This window comes from Staurois parvus, unplaced genomic scaffold (genome assembly GCF_062004578.1).
Source record: "Staurois parvus isolate SC_StPar_1 unplaced genomic scaffold, SC_StPar_1.0 ptg000222l, whole genome shotgun sequence".
Classification (NCBI taxonomy): domain Eukaryota; kingdom Metazoa; phylum Chordata; class Amphibia; order Anura; family Ranidae; genus Staurois; species Staurois parvus.
Window position 1 is genome coordinate 1757563 of NW_028318018.1, and position 14992 is coordinate 1772554.

At 44.8% G+C, this 14992-nt stretch overlaps 1 protein-coding gene across 1 annotated transcript; it reads right to left on the reverse strand.

Annotated features, from left to right (window-relative positions):
- Positions 1 to 10340: 10340 nt before the first annotated feature.
- Positions 10341 to 12657, reverse strand: LOC149460694 (uncharacterized). The gene has a single exon (XM_089679337.1). It carries the CDS (start codon positions 12595 to 12597, stop codon positions 10954 to 10956), a length of 1644 nt encoding a protein of 547 aa, XP_089535463.1. The 5' UTR covers positions 12598 to 12657; the 3' UTR covers positions 10341 to 10953.
- Positions 12658 to 14992: the final 2335 nt, after the last annotated feature.

The following is a 14992-nucleotide window of genomic DNA, read 5'->3' on the forward strand; positions in this document are numbered from 1 at the left end:
GTCATCATGGAGGTCCTCACTCCTGGGACTTTTAGTTTTATTATTTTGGTACCCCGTTATATTATGTTCATTGCCTTATTGCCTTTTTGCCCCGAGGGCTTATGTTTTTGATGTTTCCATTTGCAGCCATGTGTATGGTGGTAGAGCCACCCCTAACTGGTATCCTTCATGTGTAGGATGCACGTCACCATTGGCGTGACACGATTGCACTGTTGTATATACTTTTTGTGTCTTTTTCCTTTCTTTGTTTTTTTTTTCTTCTGTTTTTTTGGTTCTTGTTTTATGCAGGGTTCCGGGACGCCACGGTCCGATCGCCATTGGGAGTGGAAATTGCTGGCTGCTTTATGCTTTTTTCTGCTGAGCGTGTTGCGCTGATGCCGCCATGGCCTCACCCCTTTTGAAATTACATTCACAAAATGTTCAAGGCTTCAATTCACCTCAGAAGCGGGCTAAAGTTTTTCATCACCTCAAATCGCAACAAATTGACGTGGTATGTTTACAAGAGACCAGGTTTTCTCAGTCCTCCGCTCCGCGTTATCTTTCACCTCGCTATCCCATCTTTTACACGGCCTCGGCTCCTGAGAAGCGTCGGGGTGTACCGATAGCTTTTAAACGCGATCTCCCTTTTGTCTGTGCTAGGAATATAGCGGACCCCACGGGCAGGTATTTGCTTTTGCAAGGTACCCTCTGGGACCAGGAGGTTACTTTTGTCTCTTACTACGCGCCTAACCGTTTTCAGCATAAATTCTTTTTGCATCTTTTCACCATTGTTTCCCGACACTCCAAGGGTGTCGGGGGGTGGCCCCTTCTCATGACTTGGTGCTGGAGGAACGTATGCGCTCTCTCTTGCGGACAGCGGGGCTAGCGGACGTCTGGAGGGAACTTCACCAAACTGAACGCGACTTTACATTCTATTCCAATCCTCATGACAGTTTTTGTAGAATTGACCATATATTCATGCATGTTCAGCAGCTTCCCTTGGTCCAGCGGATAACTATTCCCTCCTCACCCTGGTCGGACCATGATCCCTTGGTACTCCTCCTTGCCCTCTCTGGGTCAGAACGGCGCCCTTTTCATTGGCACATCAACAACTCTTTATTGACCACTCAGACTACCTGCCAACAAATAGAATTTTTTTTACGAACATACTTCACTGAAAACTAAGGCCACGGTGTGAGGTCATGTAATACAGCTGGCGGCGGTGCGGGAGCGGCGACTTTTGGAGCTTCATTCTCTCCGGCCTCTGTGGATGCGCGTTGGAAGTCATCTCCATCCGCGGCCCATAAATGCGCTCGGGATGCTCTGGTGACAGAGTTGGACCTACTTGCCTCTTCGGAGGCAGAACGAGCCCTTTGTTGGACCAAACACAAATTTTATTCCTGTGCTAATAAGCCAGGTCCAATGCTGGCCAGGAAACTCAATTCTATGGGGAAACCCCATAAACCGATCCGACTGCGACTTCCCACAGGTAGATGTACTTCTAATCCCCAGCAGATTGTTTCCTGATTCTCGGACTTCCTTTTGCGCCTCTACGCTAAACCAGATCTCTTCCCTGTGGCTCAAGCTGAGGCATTCTTTCAAGATCTCCATCTTCCTGGATTATCCAAGGCAGCACAGGTGGCCCTCAATGCCGGTGTTACCGTACCGGAAGTGCTCCAAGCTATCAAATCTTTATGGTCCACCGCGGCCCCAGGTCCCGACGGCTTCTCCGGTCTCTATTACAAGAAATTCTCAGCCCTGTTGGCGCCCTTTTTGGCTGACTATTTCAATGAGTTACGACGGGGCTCCTTGCCCTCTCCAGACACGCTTAGAGTGCATATCTCCATGATTCCTTAGACGACCGATGATGTACAGGAACCGCAAGCTTTCTGGTCCATTTCTCTTCTTAATGGAGACCTGAAGATATTGGGCAAGATCCTTAGTTTTTGCATCAATAAATATTTGTGTAGCCTGGTCCACAGGGACCAAGTGGGGTTCGTTCCTGGGAGGCAGGCGGGTGATAACGTTCGTAAGGTGGTCCATCTTATACATTTTCTGCAACAGCGGAAAATCCCGGGATTCTTACTGTCCTTAGACATATATAAAGCCTTTGATTCTCTATCCTGGGAATATCTGCGGTTTGTGCTGTCTCGCTGGGGTTTTGGGGACTCTATTATTTCTTGGATTCAAGCCTTGTATTCTTCGCCTTCAGCCTCCATTAAATACGCTGGATATTTCTCGGATCCCTTTCCTATTGGGCAAGGGATGAGACAGGGCTGCCCCCTGTCCCCGGCACTCTTTGTCCTGGCACTTGAGCCGCTGGCTTTAGCACTCCAGACCGATTGCAGTGTATTGGGGGTTCCATACACGGGACAGGAGTTTAAGCTGAACCTTTTTGCGGGCGATGCCCTCTTGACTCTTACTAATCCTCTGACGACGCTTCCTAATTTGCAACGGGTTCTTGAGCGCTTCTCCTTGATTTTGGGTCTCCGTATTAACTTGGATAAGACTGTCGCTCTCAATATTACTTTGGCTTCAGATTTGGTTTTGCGCCTACAATCCCACTTCCGTTACAGGTGGGCTCCCTCTTCTCTTGAATACTTTTTAATTTGCTTGACCCCCACCTATGACTCCCTCTTTGCTGCAAATTATTATCCATTGCTTAGCTCTCTATATTCTCTTATGCATTCCTGGCAATTTCCGCACCTGTCTTGGATAGGGCGGGTTCATTCGGTGAAAATGACCATCCTGCAGAAATTGTTATATTATTTTCGCACTCTCCCAGTGCTGGTTCCCCCTCATTTTCTTTGGTTGCTTCAGGCGCAGTTTATGCATTTTATCTGGGCCAATAAGCACCCCAGAGTATGCAGAAATACACTCTTTGCTCATAGACTCCAGGGTGGTCTTGGGGTGTCTAATGTAACTAAATATTATCAGGCTAGCCAGATTGCCCCGCTGTCTATGTTCCACGCTTCCTCCGATGTTCCTCTCTGGGTCCTGCTGGAACTATCTAATTGTGCCCCTATCGCACCGTCGACGCTTCTATGGCTTCCCCCTGCCCTGCGCCCTATGGCGCTGAGTCCAATCTTGCTCCATGGCTTACAAGTCTGCGACTCAGTACGTTACTCCAGTGGCCTGATGTCACCTTTTCTGCCTTTGCTCCCAATTGTTAACAACCCTCTTTTCCCACCAGGTTTAGATCACCCAAGGGCGTTTTCTTGGTAGGTGGCTAATGGTTTTCCGCAGGTGCGACACTTTTTGGTTTTTCAGTCCTTCCCCACCTGGAATTTTCTTTGGGAGTCCCGGGATGTTCCCCCGGCGGAATGTTTTTTTGATACCTTTAATTGCGGCACTGGCTGCTCTCGCTGCAGGGCACTTCTGCTTTCCCGTACCATAAATCTGCCTTTGAACGGCTTTGCCAGCAGCGACCGGGCGCCTCGGGCCTTATCTCCCTTCTTTATGCAGCTCTGAACAGACGCTCGTCGCATACTTCTCTTTCATATGTTGTTCAGTGGGAGCGAGACCTGGGAGTGGCTGTGGATCCAGTGGACTGGAATAAGGTCTGGTCACTCATAGCTAAATGCTCATTTAATACGACCACGCTGGAAGCAGCCTACAAGGTATTGTTTTGTTGGTATTGGGTTCCGGCTCGTCTGGCCCAGGCTAACCCTGCTTGTATTGATCGATGTTTTCGGGGTTGTGGCCATCGTGGTGATGTATTGCATATCTGGTGGTCATGCCCGAGGCTGCTTCGTTTTTGGTCTCGTGTGTTTGGCCTCCTTTTCACTTTGTTCCATCTCTCCATACGCCGGGATGCTCGGTATGCCTTGCTTCATTGCCCCATACCGGGCCTCTTGGCTCATCAGCAGAAGGTGGCTTCCTATTTGTTTTTATCGGCCACTAGAACAATTACTCAGGCCTGAAAGAGCCCGTTTGTCCTTCTGGGGGTGCGGGATCGTATGACCACTATGATGCTCAACAAACAGATGTCGAGTATATGCAACGACTCCCAACGTAAATTTTTGAAAATATGGGAGCCGTGGTTGCAATATGCCTTTCCAATGCTCCCCCCAGCTAGTATGGGGATGTAATGGCATTGGTGTTCAGTGTTGGCGCTCTTGGACCCCTGCTCTTTGTTTTTTTTCTCTCTTTTTCTGTTAGTTTTTGGTGTGACAGTGGACAGCTGCCTTTAGTTGTTATAGTCAGAGTTACATTAATGTTATGTGCCATTGATAGCCCCTGCGTGGGCGTACCTCTTGCCTTGTTAGAGTTAGAGCACTGTTTATTATGCTTTTTTTTTTTAATCAGTGCAATTGATAGCCCCTGTGTGGGCGTGTTTTTTTGCCTCTGTTTTATACTGTTTAAAGTTCAAATTAATAAAAACAATTGAAATACAAAAGACAAACAATGGATACACTCCAGAGTTTCAGTTGGATCATCAACTTCAGCAAAAATCAAATGTCTCCAGTGCAACAAATTGTACACTTGGAGGACCTTTTCAATACTGCCAATGATTTGGTTCCCCCCCCAGAAGATAAAATCTATCAGGGACGGAGTTCTTAGGGTGGCTACCTCTCCTATCAGATTCTTAATGCCTCAGCCTGTTTGGCAAAATGTCATCCTGTGCCTCGATGATTCCTTGGGCACACTGATGCTTGCACAATTTCAAACAGGTATTCTGACTCAGGGGAGGAAGCATCACCTTAGGCAGTTAATCAGGGTCTCTCCCTACATGAAGAAGAGTCTGGTGGTGGCTAAGGAAGGAGTCATTATTGAGCACAAAGGGATCCATTGTGAAGATGTCAGTGTTCAGAGAAAATAAACGTTTCCCATGAAAGGTGTAGTCTCCAATGTCTTGGTGATTTTAACCACTTCCAGACTGGACACTTTCACCCCCTTCCTGACCAGGGCAATTTTCAGCTTTCAGTGCTATCACACTTTGAATGACAATTGCGCGGTCATGCAACACTGTACCCAAATTAATTTTTTACCATTTTTTTGAGACAGATAAAGCTTTATTTTGGTGGTATTTATTCACCGCTGGGATTTTTATTTTTTTTGCTATGTAAATGAAAAAGTCCAAAAATTTTGAACAAAAGTATTTTTTTTATAAAATTTTGCAAATAAATAATATTTCATCATAAATCTTTGCCAAAATGTATTCCGTTATCTTTTTAGTAAAAAAAAACCAAAAAAAAACAAATTAGTTTATAACCAAAAATTATAATTTTTAAACATTTTTTTTTTACATTTTTATTTTATTTTTTTATATTATTATTTTTCATTTATTTTTATTTTTTTACATACTGTCACCCTAGCAGTACAGTGTCACCATAGTGACACTGTACTACTTGTGGGGGGTGATGAAAATTTTTTTTTTTTTACACTGATTGCTTTTACACCCATAAAGGATGTAAAAGCAATCATTTCTCTTTCTCTCTGTGTGCATTCCTGCACTCATTGAGAAGTACTGAGTGAGCTGTGATTGGTCACAGCTTGTCACATGGTACAAGGCTGTTGTGAATAGCCTTGTACCATGTGACCTCTGTGATCATTCACAGATATCACATGTAGTAAGCAATGATGTCATAAGTGACATCTTGCTTACTACTTTGCATGTGATCACTGATTGACCAATCAGTGATCACATGATCGGGACCTCGTACAGAGGTCCCGTCCGACGATCAGTGTTTTACTGTGTCCGGAGGACACAGCGGGCACCGGATCGCGGTGCTGCGCGCTCCCATGGAGCGCGCACAAGCAGGGTGCGGGGAGGCCGTTCATAAACGGCTACCCGACCCTGTACTGCCACCGTCCGGCCGTTTATATGCAACGGCCGGTCGGGAAGTGGTTAAAAGACTTTTTCTGCCCTAACATCTCTGTTGTACAAGGTCAATGGGAAACCAGTCATGTTACAGAGTGGCTGTAGGCTACATTCAATGACAGGGCAGTACAGGCAACAGGTCAATCCCATCATGACCTGGTCAGAACTACACCTGTTAGATCTGAGGGCAGTGTACCTACCAGGCAGGCTGAATATGCAGATGAACCAACTATCCTGCAACAGATCACAAGTGGTCCCTACACCCTCAGTTTGCACATGGGGCCTTTCCCAAATGGACCTTTTTGCATATCTAAGCAGTCACAAACTACCAAGGTTTCTGTCCCAATTTCCATACCCCAGGGCAAAGGGGGTTGAATGCCCTGTTCTCACTATGGAACTGCAGCCTAGCTTATGCCTTCTCTCCACTGCTGCTCATAACGAGATTCCTGATGAGACTTCTGAGGGACAACATCTCAGTCTTAGCCATTCTGCCCCGCTGACTGTACAGGCCGTGGTTTCCCCTAGCAGCTGATCTCGGCAAGCATGCAGCAGTTCCTCTTCTTGCTTTTCCATATCTTCTGTCACAAGGAAAGCTCATACATTGGAACCCAAATAGGCTGGATCTTTGAGCTTGGCTATTGAAATGGGGAGATTGGAAAGCCTAGGCTGTTCTTCTCACGTGATCTCAACTTTGTTGAACGCATGAAAAAGCTCTACTAATACCATTTATGCAAGTATTCGGGATAAGTTGTGTCTTCCGGTTGAAAAGGAGACAATCAACCTTACCTCTCCATCAGTCTTAGAGCTATTAGATTTCCTACAGACCAGCCAAGACCTAGGTTTTAGCCTCGGCTCACTGAAAGTACAGGTTGCGGCAATTTCTGCAGTGACAAAGACTAAGTGGACAGAAGAGCTATTGGTGATAACAGCTTCTCAGAGCAGTGCTTAAAATTCGCCTTTTACGTGTAGCCGGGTTTGGTGGGAGATGAACACCCTGAAACCTCACATATTAAAGTTTCAGGAGACCCATTTTACTGCAGGGTCAGTGCCCAAATTACCTATAAATCTTTATGACCACTGGTTCCAGAGCCCCTCTCCAATCAAACAGGCAAAAAAGATAACTATTGTCATTCAAAAGATCTGAGGAGCATGTAGAAGACCTGGATGAAAGATTTATAATGGTTAAAGGGTCTTTACATGGCAGCCCACTTAATCCGGTCAATGTTTATGCTCCTAACTTCAGTCAGGTGGCCTTCCTGGACGGAGTCCTTAGTAAAGTACAGGAGTTGTTCACTGGTTTCTTGATTATGGGTGGGGATTTCAATCTCTGTATGGATCCCAGTATGGACTCTTCTTCCAATAGGGCCACCCTGACCACAGCAGCTAAGAAGAACCTCTCAAATACTTTCAGGGACTATGATTGGTGAACTGCTGGCACATTTTACTCCTACTTTTCGCAAGTCCACCAGTTGCATTGCCGCCTGGATCTGTTCTTGGGGGACCAAGACTTTTTAGAATATTCTCCACAACCCTATTATGCTCTTGGACCACGCTCCTTTGGAACTGATTATTGCACCCTTGTGCCATGAGCACAGGCCATGGATGTGGCGTCTTAATGAGAACCTTCCGGATGATGTAGCCATGGCAGGTATGGTTTGTACCACTTTACAGCAGTAATTCCTGGAAGAAAAAGCGTAATTCTGATATCCAAAATTTGTTGTCACAGATAGCTGACCTGTCCCTTTGACATAAGCAGGGCAGAGACCCACAAACAGGCAACCAATTATACTGTAGGCCCTGTGAAAACAATTGCATCTCTCCTAGATGCTCATACTCAAAGGAAACTGTGTTTTATTGCTAGATCCCTTACACGAAAATCTGCATCCCCACGGACAGGTGAAAAATTGCATTTTCCTTCTCAGATTGCCAATTGTTTCTGTGATTTTTATCACTCTCTATAATCTGTGAGAAGAATAGGAGGAAGCCAGGGGGTGACGGGGTGCCCAGATAGAGGCATATGTGGAAGAGGTTAATTGTCCATGCCTGTCTCCCCCGTCCTCCCTGGACAGGGAGTAGCATAGCACACAGGAGGTACTCCGAACAACTAAAAGCATGCCCTCCGGAAAGAGCCCAAGGCTGGATGGCCTTACTAAGGCCTACTTGCTAAAACGTGGACCTTCTCTTGCCACGTTTGACATCATGCCTTGACTTACTGACTAAAAATGGCCACATCCCACCCAAAACCCTGTGGGCACATATCACAGTACTGCCCAAGGAAGGTTAAAACCCGGCACTTTGCCAGAGCTACCCCCCAATCTCCCTACTAAACTTGGACATTAAGATATTGGTTAAGATCTTGTGATCTGGCTTACTGTTTAGAGAGAGAATTGGCACACATGTCATTTTGCTATTAAGTCAAGAAGTTCCATTTTGGTCTCATCTGACCAGAGCCCCATCTTCCACACGTTTGCTGTGTCCCCCCACATGGCTTCTCACAAACTTCAAACAGGACTTCTTATGGCTTTCTTCTTGCCACTTTTCCATAAAGGCCATATTTGTGGGGTGCACGACTAATAGTTGTCCTGTGGACAGATTCTCCTCCGAGCTGTGGATCTCTATAGCTCCTCCAGAGTTCCCATGGGCCTCTTGGCTGCTTCTCTGATTAATTCTCTCCTTGCCCGACCTGTCAGTTTAGGTGGACGGCCATGTCTTGGTAGGTTTGTAGTTGTGCCATGCTCTTTACATTTTTGGATGATGGATTGAACAGTGCTCCGTGAGATGGTCAAAGCTTAGGATATTTGTTTATAACCTAACCCTGCTTTAAACTTCTCCACAACTTTATCCTTGACCTGTGTGGTGTGTTCCTTGGCCTTCATGATGCTGTTTGTTCACTAATGTTCTCTAACAAACCTCTGAGGGCTTCACAGAACAGCTGGATTTATACTGAGATTACATGACACACAGGGGGACTCTGTTTACTAATTAGGTGACTTCTGAAGGTAATTGGTTCCACTAGATTTTAGTTAGGGGTATCGGAGTAAAGGGGGCTGAATACAAATGCACACCACACTTTTCACAGATTTATTTGTAAAAAAAAATTTAACCTCCTCGGCGGTCTGATTATTTCCGATTTTTTTTGCTGAAAGCGGTACCATTTTTTTGCATGGAAATATGTAGTTTTTTATTGTAGGCTGTAATTTTTAGGAATAACTCCCTGAAATCTGTAAGAACAAGAGTCTAGTAAACATCCCGGGTATGATAAAATTTGAAACACGAAATCATAAATTATAATTTAATAAATAATCATAAAAAGTAATAATATAATAATAAATTTAATTCAATAATATAATCAAACCAAAAACACTGAAATTTGAAATACAGAGGCAAATTCACACATCGCTGAGCAAAGTCGCAAAATCGTTTTCAGTGTCTGATGACGAATTTCCCCCACGAATCATTATCACTCAATTCTGCAAGTGGTTCTGATTTACTATCGCTGTTCTCTAGCCGGTCTAAAACCCGTTTTGACCTAAAGGGACGCTTTTTGGACGCCATGGACTTTTCTAAGTTTCCAGGCAGAAAGAACAGTCAAAATGCAGGCAGGGCACCGGACAAAGCACTCGGGACAAAATGTATGTGAAATGCATTGAAACAGCAATGTTTTACTATGTAATAGTCATTTTAAAAAAAACAAAATTTTTTAAAAATTTCAAATTTCCCGCCGGTTCCGGCGCCCGTACGTCCCGACGTCACAGGGACTGGAACACGGAAGCCGGATGCCGGCATCGGCCGGAGGAGATGGCCGGGGACGCTGCAGGGGACACATCGTGGGAGCGAAGGACAAGGTAAGTGCTGCAGGGACTCCCTATGCAGCGCCGCATGGTAAGCCTGAGTGTAGCTCGGGGTTACCGCTCTTGGTACTGACATTTTACCCCGAGCTACACTCGGGAATACCGCCAAGGAGGTTAAAAACCATTTCTCATTTTCCTTCCACTTCACAATTATGTGCCACTTTGTGTTGGTCTATCACATCCGATCCCAATAAAAGACATTGATGTTTTTGGTTGCGACATGACAAAATGTGGAAAATTTCAATGGGGAAGAAGGCTTTTTCAAGGCACTGTAGTTATCCTATCTGAAGGTGGCGAACTTCCCCTTATTCAGCATTCCTGTACTGAACCATACTGTATTTTAATTTTCATCCAGAGCATTGTTTTCTGTTGTTTTTCATTACCCGTACGTTTTGAAAACAAATCAAAGATTTTACAAAAAGAAAAAAAAAAATCACCCTGCCTCTTACTAACTAAACTGGGGGGGATTTGTACTGTCCTGGCATTTTAAGGGCCTCAAGAAATGAGATGGTCCCCGAGTACATCAGGATTGAACGATTTTCAAATATAGTTTGCAGAGACTATAACTTTCACACAAACCAGTCAATATACACTTATTGGGATTTTTTTTCCCAAAGACTTGTAGCAGACTACTGTATATTTTTACCTAAATTTATACAATTATTTTTTTTATTAGATATGTTTTATAACAGAAAGCAGAAAATATTTGTATTTTTTTCCCCAACATTTTTTGGTCTTTTTCGTTTATATATAATATATAAAAAACACAATGGTGATCAAATACCACCAAAAGAAAGCTCTATTTGTGTCAAACAAATTATATAAATTTAATTTGGGTGCAGCGTTGCATGACCGTGCAATTGCCAGTTAAAGTGGTACGGTGCTGAATAGCAAAAAATGTTCTGGTCATGAAGGGGGTAAAACCTTCTGGAGGTCAACTGGTTAAAAATTGACCTCTAAGTGTGAAATCTTCCACCACAAAATGTACTCAGCCAATGAAAGCTCATGACTCGGTTTTTATTCTTTTCCTGCTATCAATGGCCAACCCGGTCCCCCACTTCATCCATGTCTTTGGGGACCTCTGATCTCCTTATCAACTGTTTCTTCCATGATGAAGATCAGCCATGGAGTATATCTGAGGTGTATATCAGGGTGTGCTTCTTCCCCACATGAGAGCTGGGATGTCCAGCAACATTCATCTAGAAGACATTTCCCACACTCAAGGCACTAATACACCTCCAGGGTTGTGTGGGACCCCTCATGTACAGGAAGGCAGGACTTCAGTGAGGAACATTTCCCTCACTCAGGACAGGAAAGTGACTTCTCCCCCATGTGCAATTTCTGGTGTCTGTAAAAAGTAGACTTGTCTGAAAAACATTTCCCGCACTCGGGACAGGAATACGGTTTCTCCCCCGTGTGCAATCTTTGATGTCTGTAAAGATTGGACTTCCCTGAAAAACATTTCCCGCACACCGGACAAGAGTATGGTTTTTCCCCCGTGTGAGACCTCTTATGTATGACAAGATCTGATTTTTGAACAAAACATTTCCCACACTCAGAACAGGAATACGGCTTTTCACCTGTGTGCAATCTCTTATGTCTGTAAAGAGAGTATTTGTCTGAAAACCAACTTCCGCACTCAGGACAGTTATATGGCTTTTCCCGCTTTTCAGACCTTTGATGTTTGACAGGTTGTGAATTTTGTATAAAGGATTTCCTGCAGTCAAAACAGGCAGATGGCTTCTCACTCGTGTACAATCTCTGATGAATAGAAAGACTGGAATTACTTGAAGAACATTTCCCACACTCAGGACAGGAATACATATTTTCCCCTGTGTGTGATCTCTGATGTCTGTAAAGATTGGACAGGTCTGAAAAATATTTTCCGCACTCAGAACAGGAATACAGCTTTTCCCCCGTGTGAGACCTTTCATGTTTCATAAGTTGTGATTTTTGTGGAAAACATTTCCCGCAATCAGGACAGGAATACGGCATCTCACCCGTGTGCAATCTCTCATGTTTTTGAAGACTGGACTTCCCTGAAAAACATTTCCCGCACTCCTGACAAGAGTACGGTTTTTCCCCCGTGTGAGACCTCTTATGTATGACAAGATCTGATTTTTGAACAAAACATTTCCCACACTCAGAACAGGAATACGGCTTTTCACCTGTGTGCAATCTCTTATGTCTGTAAAGAGAGTATTTGTCTGAAAACCAACTTCCGCACTCAGGACAGTTATATGGCTTTTCCCGCTTTTCAGACCTTTGATGTTTGACAGGTTGTGAATTTTGTATAAAGTATTTCCTGCAGTCAAAACAGGGAGACGGCTTCTCACTTGTGTACAATCTCTGATGAATAGAAGGACTGGAATTACTTGCAGAACATTTCCCACACTCAGGACAGGAATACATATTTTCCCCCGTGTGAGATCTCTGATGTCTGTAAAGATTGGACATGTCTGAAAAATATTTTCCGCACTCAGAACAGGAATACGGCTTTTCCCCTGTGTGAGACCTTTCATGTTTCATAAGTTGTGATTTTTGTGGAAAACATTTCCAGCACTCAGGACAGGAATACGGCTTCTCATCCGTGTGCAATCTCTGATGTTTTTGAAGACTGGACTTCTTTGAAAAACATTTTCCACACTTAGGACAAGAATACGGCTTCTCACCTGTGTGAGATCTTATATGGTCATTAAGGCGGGATTTAAAATTGAGACACTCAGAACAGGAGAGCCTTTTCTCTGTATGAAGGCCGGCCCGGTCCCGCACAGTCTGAGGTTCCTCAGGATACGAGGAATCCGATGGTCCATCTACACTGGGTGGTGCCGGATGGACATTGGAGGGAGCCGGGTTTTCTCCTGGACTATACTGTGTGATGTCCTCATCTTCTACTTTCCAGTCTGGAGACAAAGTGAGACAATCCTCGGAGGTTTTCCTCATCTCCCGGCCATGGACTAAAATACAAAGACAAAGAGGATTACTAGACAGGAGCTGATTGGTTCCCCAAACAAGGACTCCGCCCACATCAGGCAGCTTGGTCTCTGAGGAGCTTACAATTCCACCCTCAAGGGAACTAGGAAATGGCTCCTCTGATCTCCTACCAGGTCATTTCTTTATTCATGGACCTTAGTCAGAGAGTGAGGAAACAACCAGAACTGTCTTTTATAGGAGGGACAGTGATGAGGGGATTATAGGACGAGGGTCCCCACCCCCTCTATCACTCATCGCCATCTTCCCAACACAAGAAGTACTGCACTTCCTTATTTAGTCCATGATTTAGTCATGAAGAACAGCGGGGCTGAGCCCCACCAGAGGTCAGAGAGTGAGGATGGGGGGAGAACAACCAAGATGAAGACTGGACTGATCCTGAAGACCACCATCATTGGGGTATTGACTCCTCCCTCATTATCACTTTCTGTTTAAGGGTCCAAAGTAGGAGGATGTTATCACATTATTATCACCATGTAAAAGTCTGTGCTCCAATCACATCATCCGATATAAAATGTCCAGCTGGGAGGAAATGGGTGTAACAAAAGAGAATCCATATTATGTATATATATAGCAGTGAGGGGAGGGGGAGAGCAGAAGTCAGGACTATGGAATATTTAGCATAATGTGTAGGCTTAGGACTACATATTGTGAAATATATATCATATAGTGTTAGGAGTCAGGACTATTTGTATTTGGTAATCTTTGGTAGCAAAATGTTTACTGTAGACAAGTTGCAGAGATCCCACACCGCTGCCTCCCATCTCCTGAGACTGCACTCAGTGACTTGGGTCTGAGACTATACAGACATATCCCTCCACCCGGCACAGCCAGCAGACCACAGAGCAAGGAACCCTGGGAGAATTGTTCTGTCAGAGATCTTGCTAGACCCGGGCATGGGGAAAAGACCCAACACATACCCCAGGTGCCTAGGTTGAGCAACATTTTGCTGCCAGCTGAACCCCAGAACCTCCATAAATCCAGTCTAGATACATAAATTGTGTCTGCAGCACAGAGAAGGAAGATTATCCGAGAGAAATCCAGGAATACAGGACGGGGAACACAGCTCAGGAAAGTGACCAGGGGATTACAGGCTGATATCACCCAGTCCCCGCCCTACTCTGGACCAATCAGTGAGCAGTAACAGAGAAAAGATAAGAGAATATATTGTGGCTCACCTGTGCTGATCTCTGTAGGAGTGTCCTCCTCTTTGAATGTCCTCATCATTCCAACCTCCTCCGTATATTGCTGATCATCCCTCACGTACGTCTCTTCTACTTCTGTTTTAACCTCAACTTTTATATCTATCAGATCTTCACCCTAAACCAAAGAAAGAGAGAGAAATATCATATATAAAATATCTCTTCCTTAACATCAAGTTTAGGATCTCTCAGGTTTCCACTCTGAATATATAATAAATTGACATCAATGGTAACAATGCAGATAATGTACAGATCCTAATGATACTATCAGTGATTGTTCTACCTGATGATGGTGAGGGATGGTGTGACCTTCCTGTGTGGAATCCCGGAAATACAGAGGACGGGGACATCTCTCTGGTGGGTTCCCATGACTGGATCCATCTACCTGATGATGGTGAGGGATGGTGTGACCTTCCTGTGTGGAATCCCGGGAATACAGAGGACGGGGACATCTCTCTGGTGGGTTCCCATGACTGGATCCATCTGTAGGAAACACACACACTGACTGAATCCATTGTTTCTATGTGTTTATCAGATGATGGGGGATCTAGGTGGATCCTCCGTACTGCTCTCTCCTTTACAATAAAGTCTCCTCTTACCCGGTGATGTGAGGGGCGGCTGATTGTCCATCATGACGTCCTTGTAGAGATCCTTGTGTCCTTCTAAATACTCCCACTCCTCCATGGAGAAATAGACAGTGACACCCTGACACCTTATAGGAACCTGACACACACAATGATACAGTCACCATCCAGACACATCCCTTGTCTGTTACTGGAGAATGTCCCAGAATTCCCGGCACCGCTCACCTCTCCTGTCAGCAGCTCCATCATCTTCTTGGTGACTTCTAGAATCTTCTGCATGTTGTGTCTCTCAGGGTTTAGGGAGTCACATGGAGGCACTGTGATGGTCATATGATCACCTGACTTCAGAAGAGGAAATCTCTGTATTGAGGAACCAATAGGAATATCATGTTAGAATCCCAGAATCCTCCTCACCTCTCCGGTCAGGTCTGTGTTTTATTAATAGAGATAAGAGTGATGTCATGTGACCTCCCAGAATCCTCCTCACCTCTCCGGTCAGGTCTGTGTTTTATTAAAAGAGATGAGTGATGCCATATGACCTCCCAGAATCCTCCTCACCTC

Bases quoted from the DNA above. Each gene is read 5' to 3' on its own strand.
- LOC149460694 (XM_089679337.1), bottom strand. From the start codon at position 12,597: ATGAGGAAAACCTCCGAGGATTGTCTCACTTTGTCTCCAGACTGGAAA.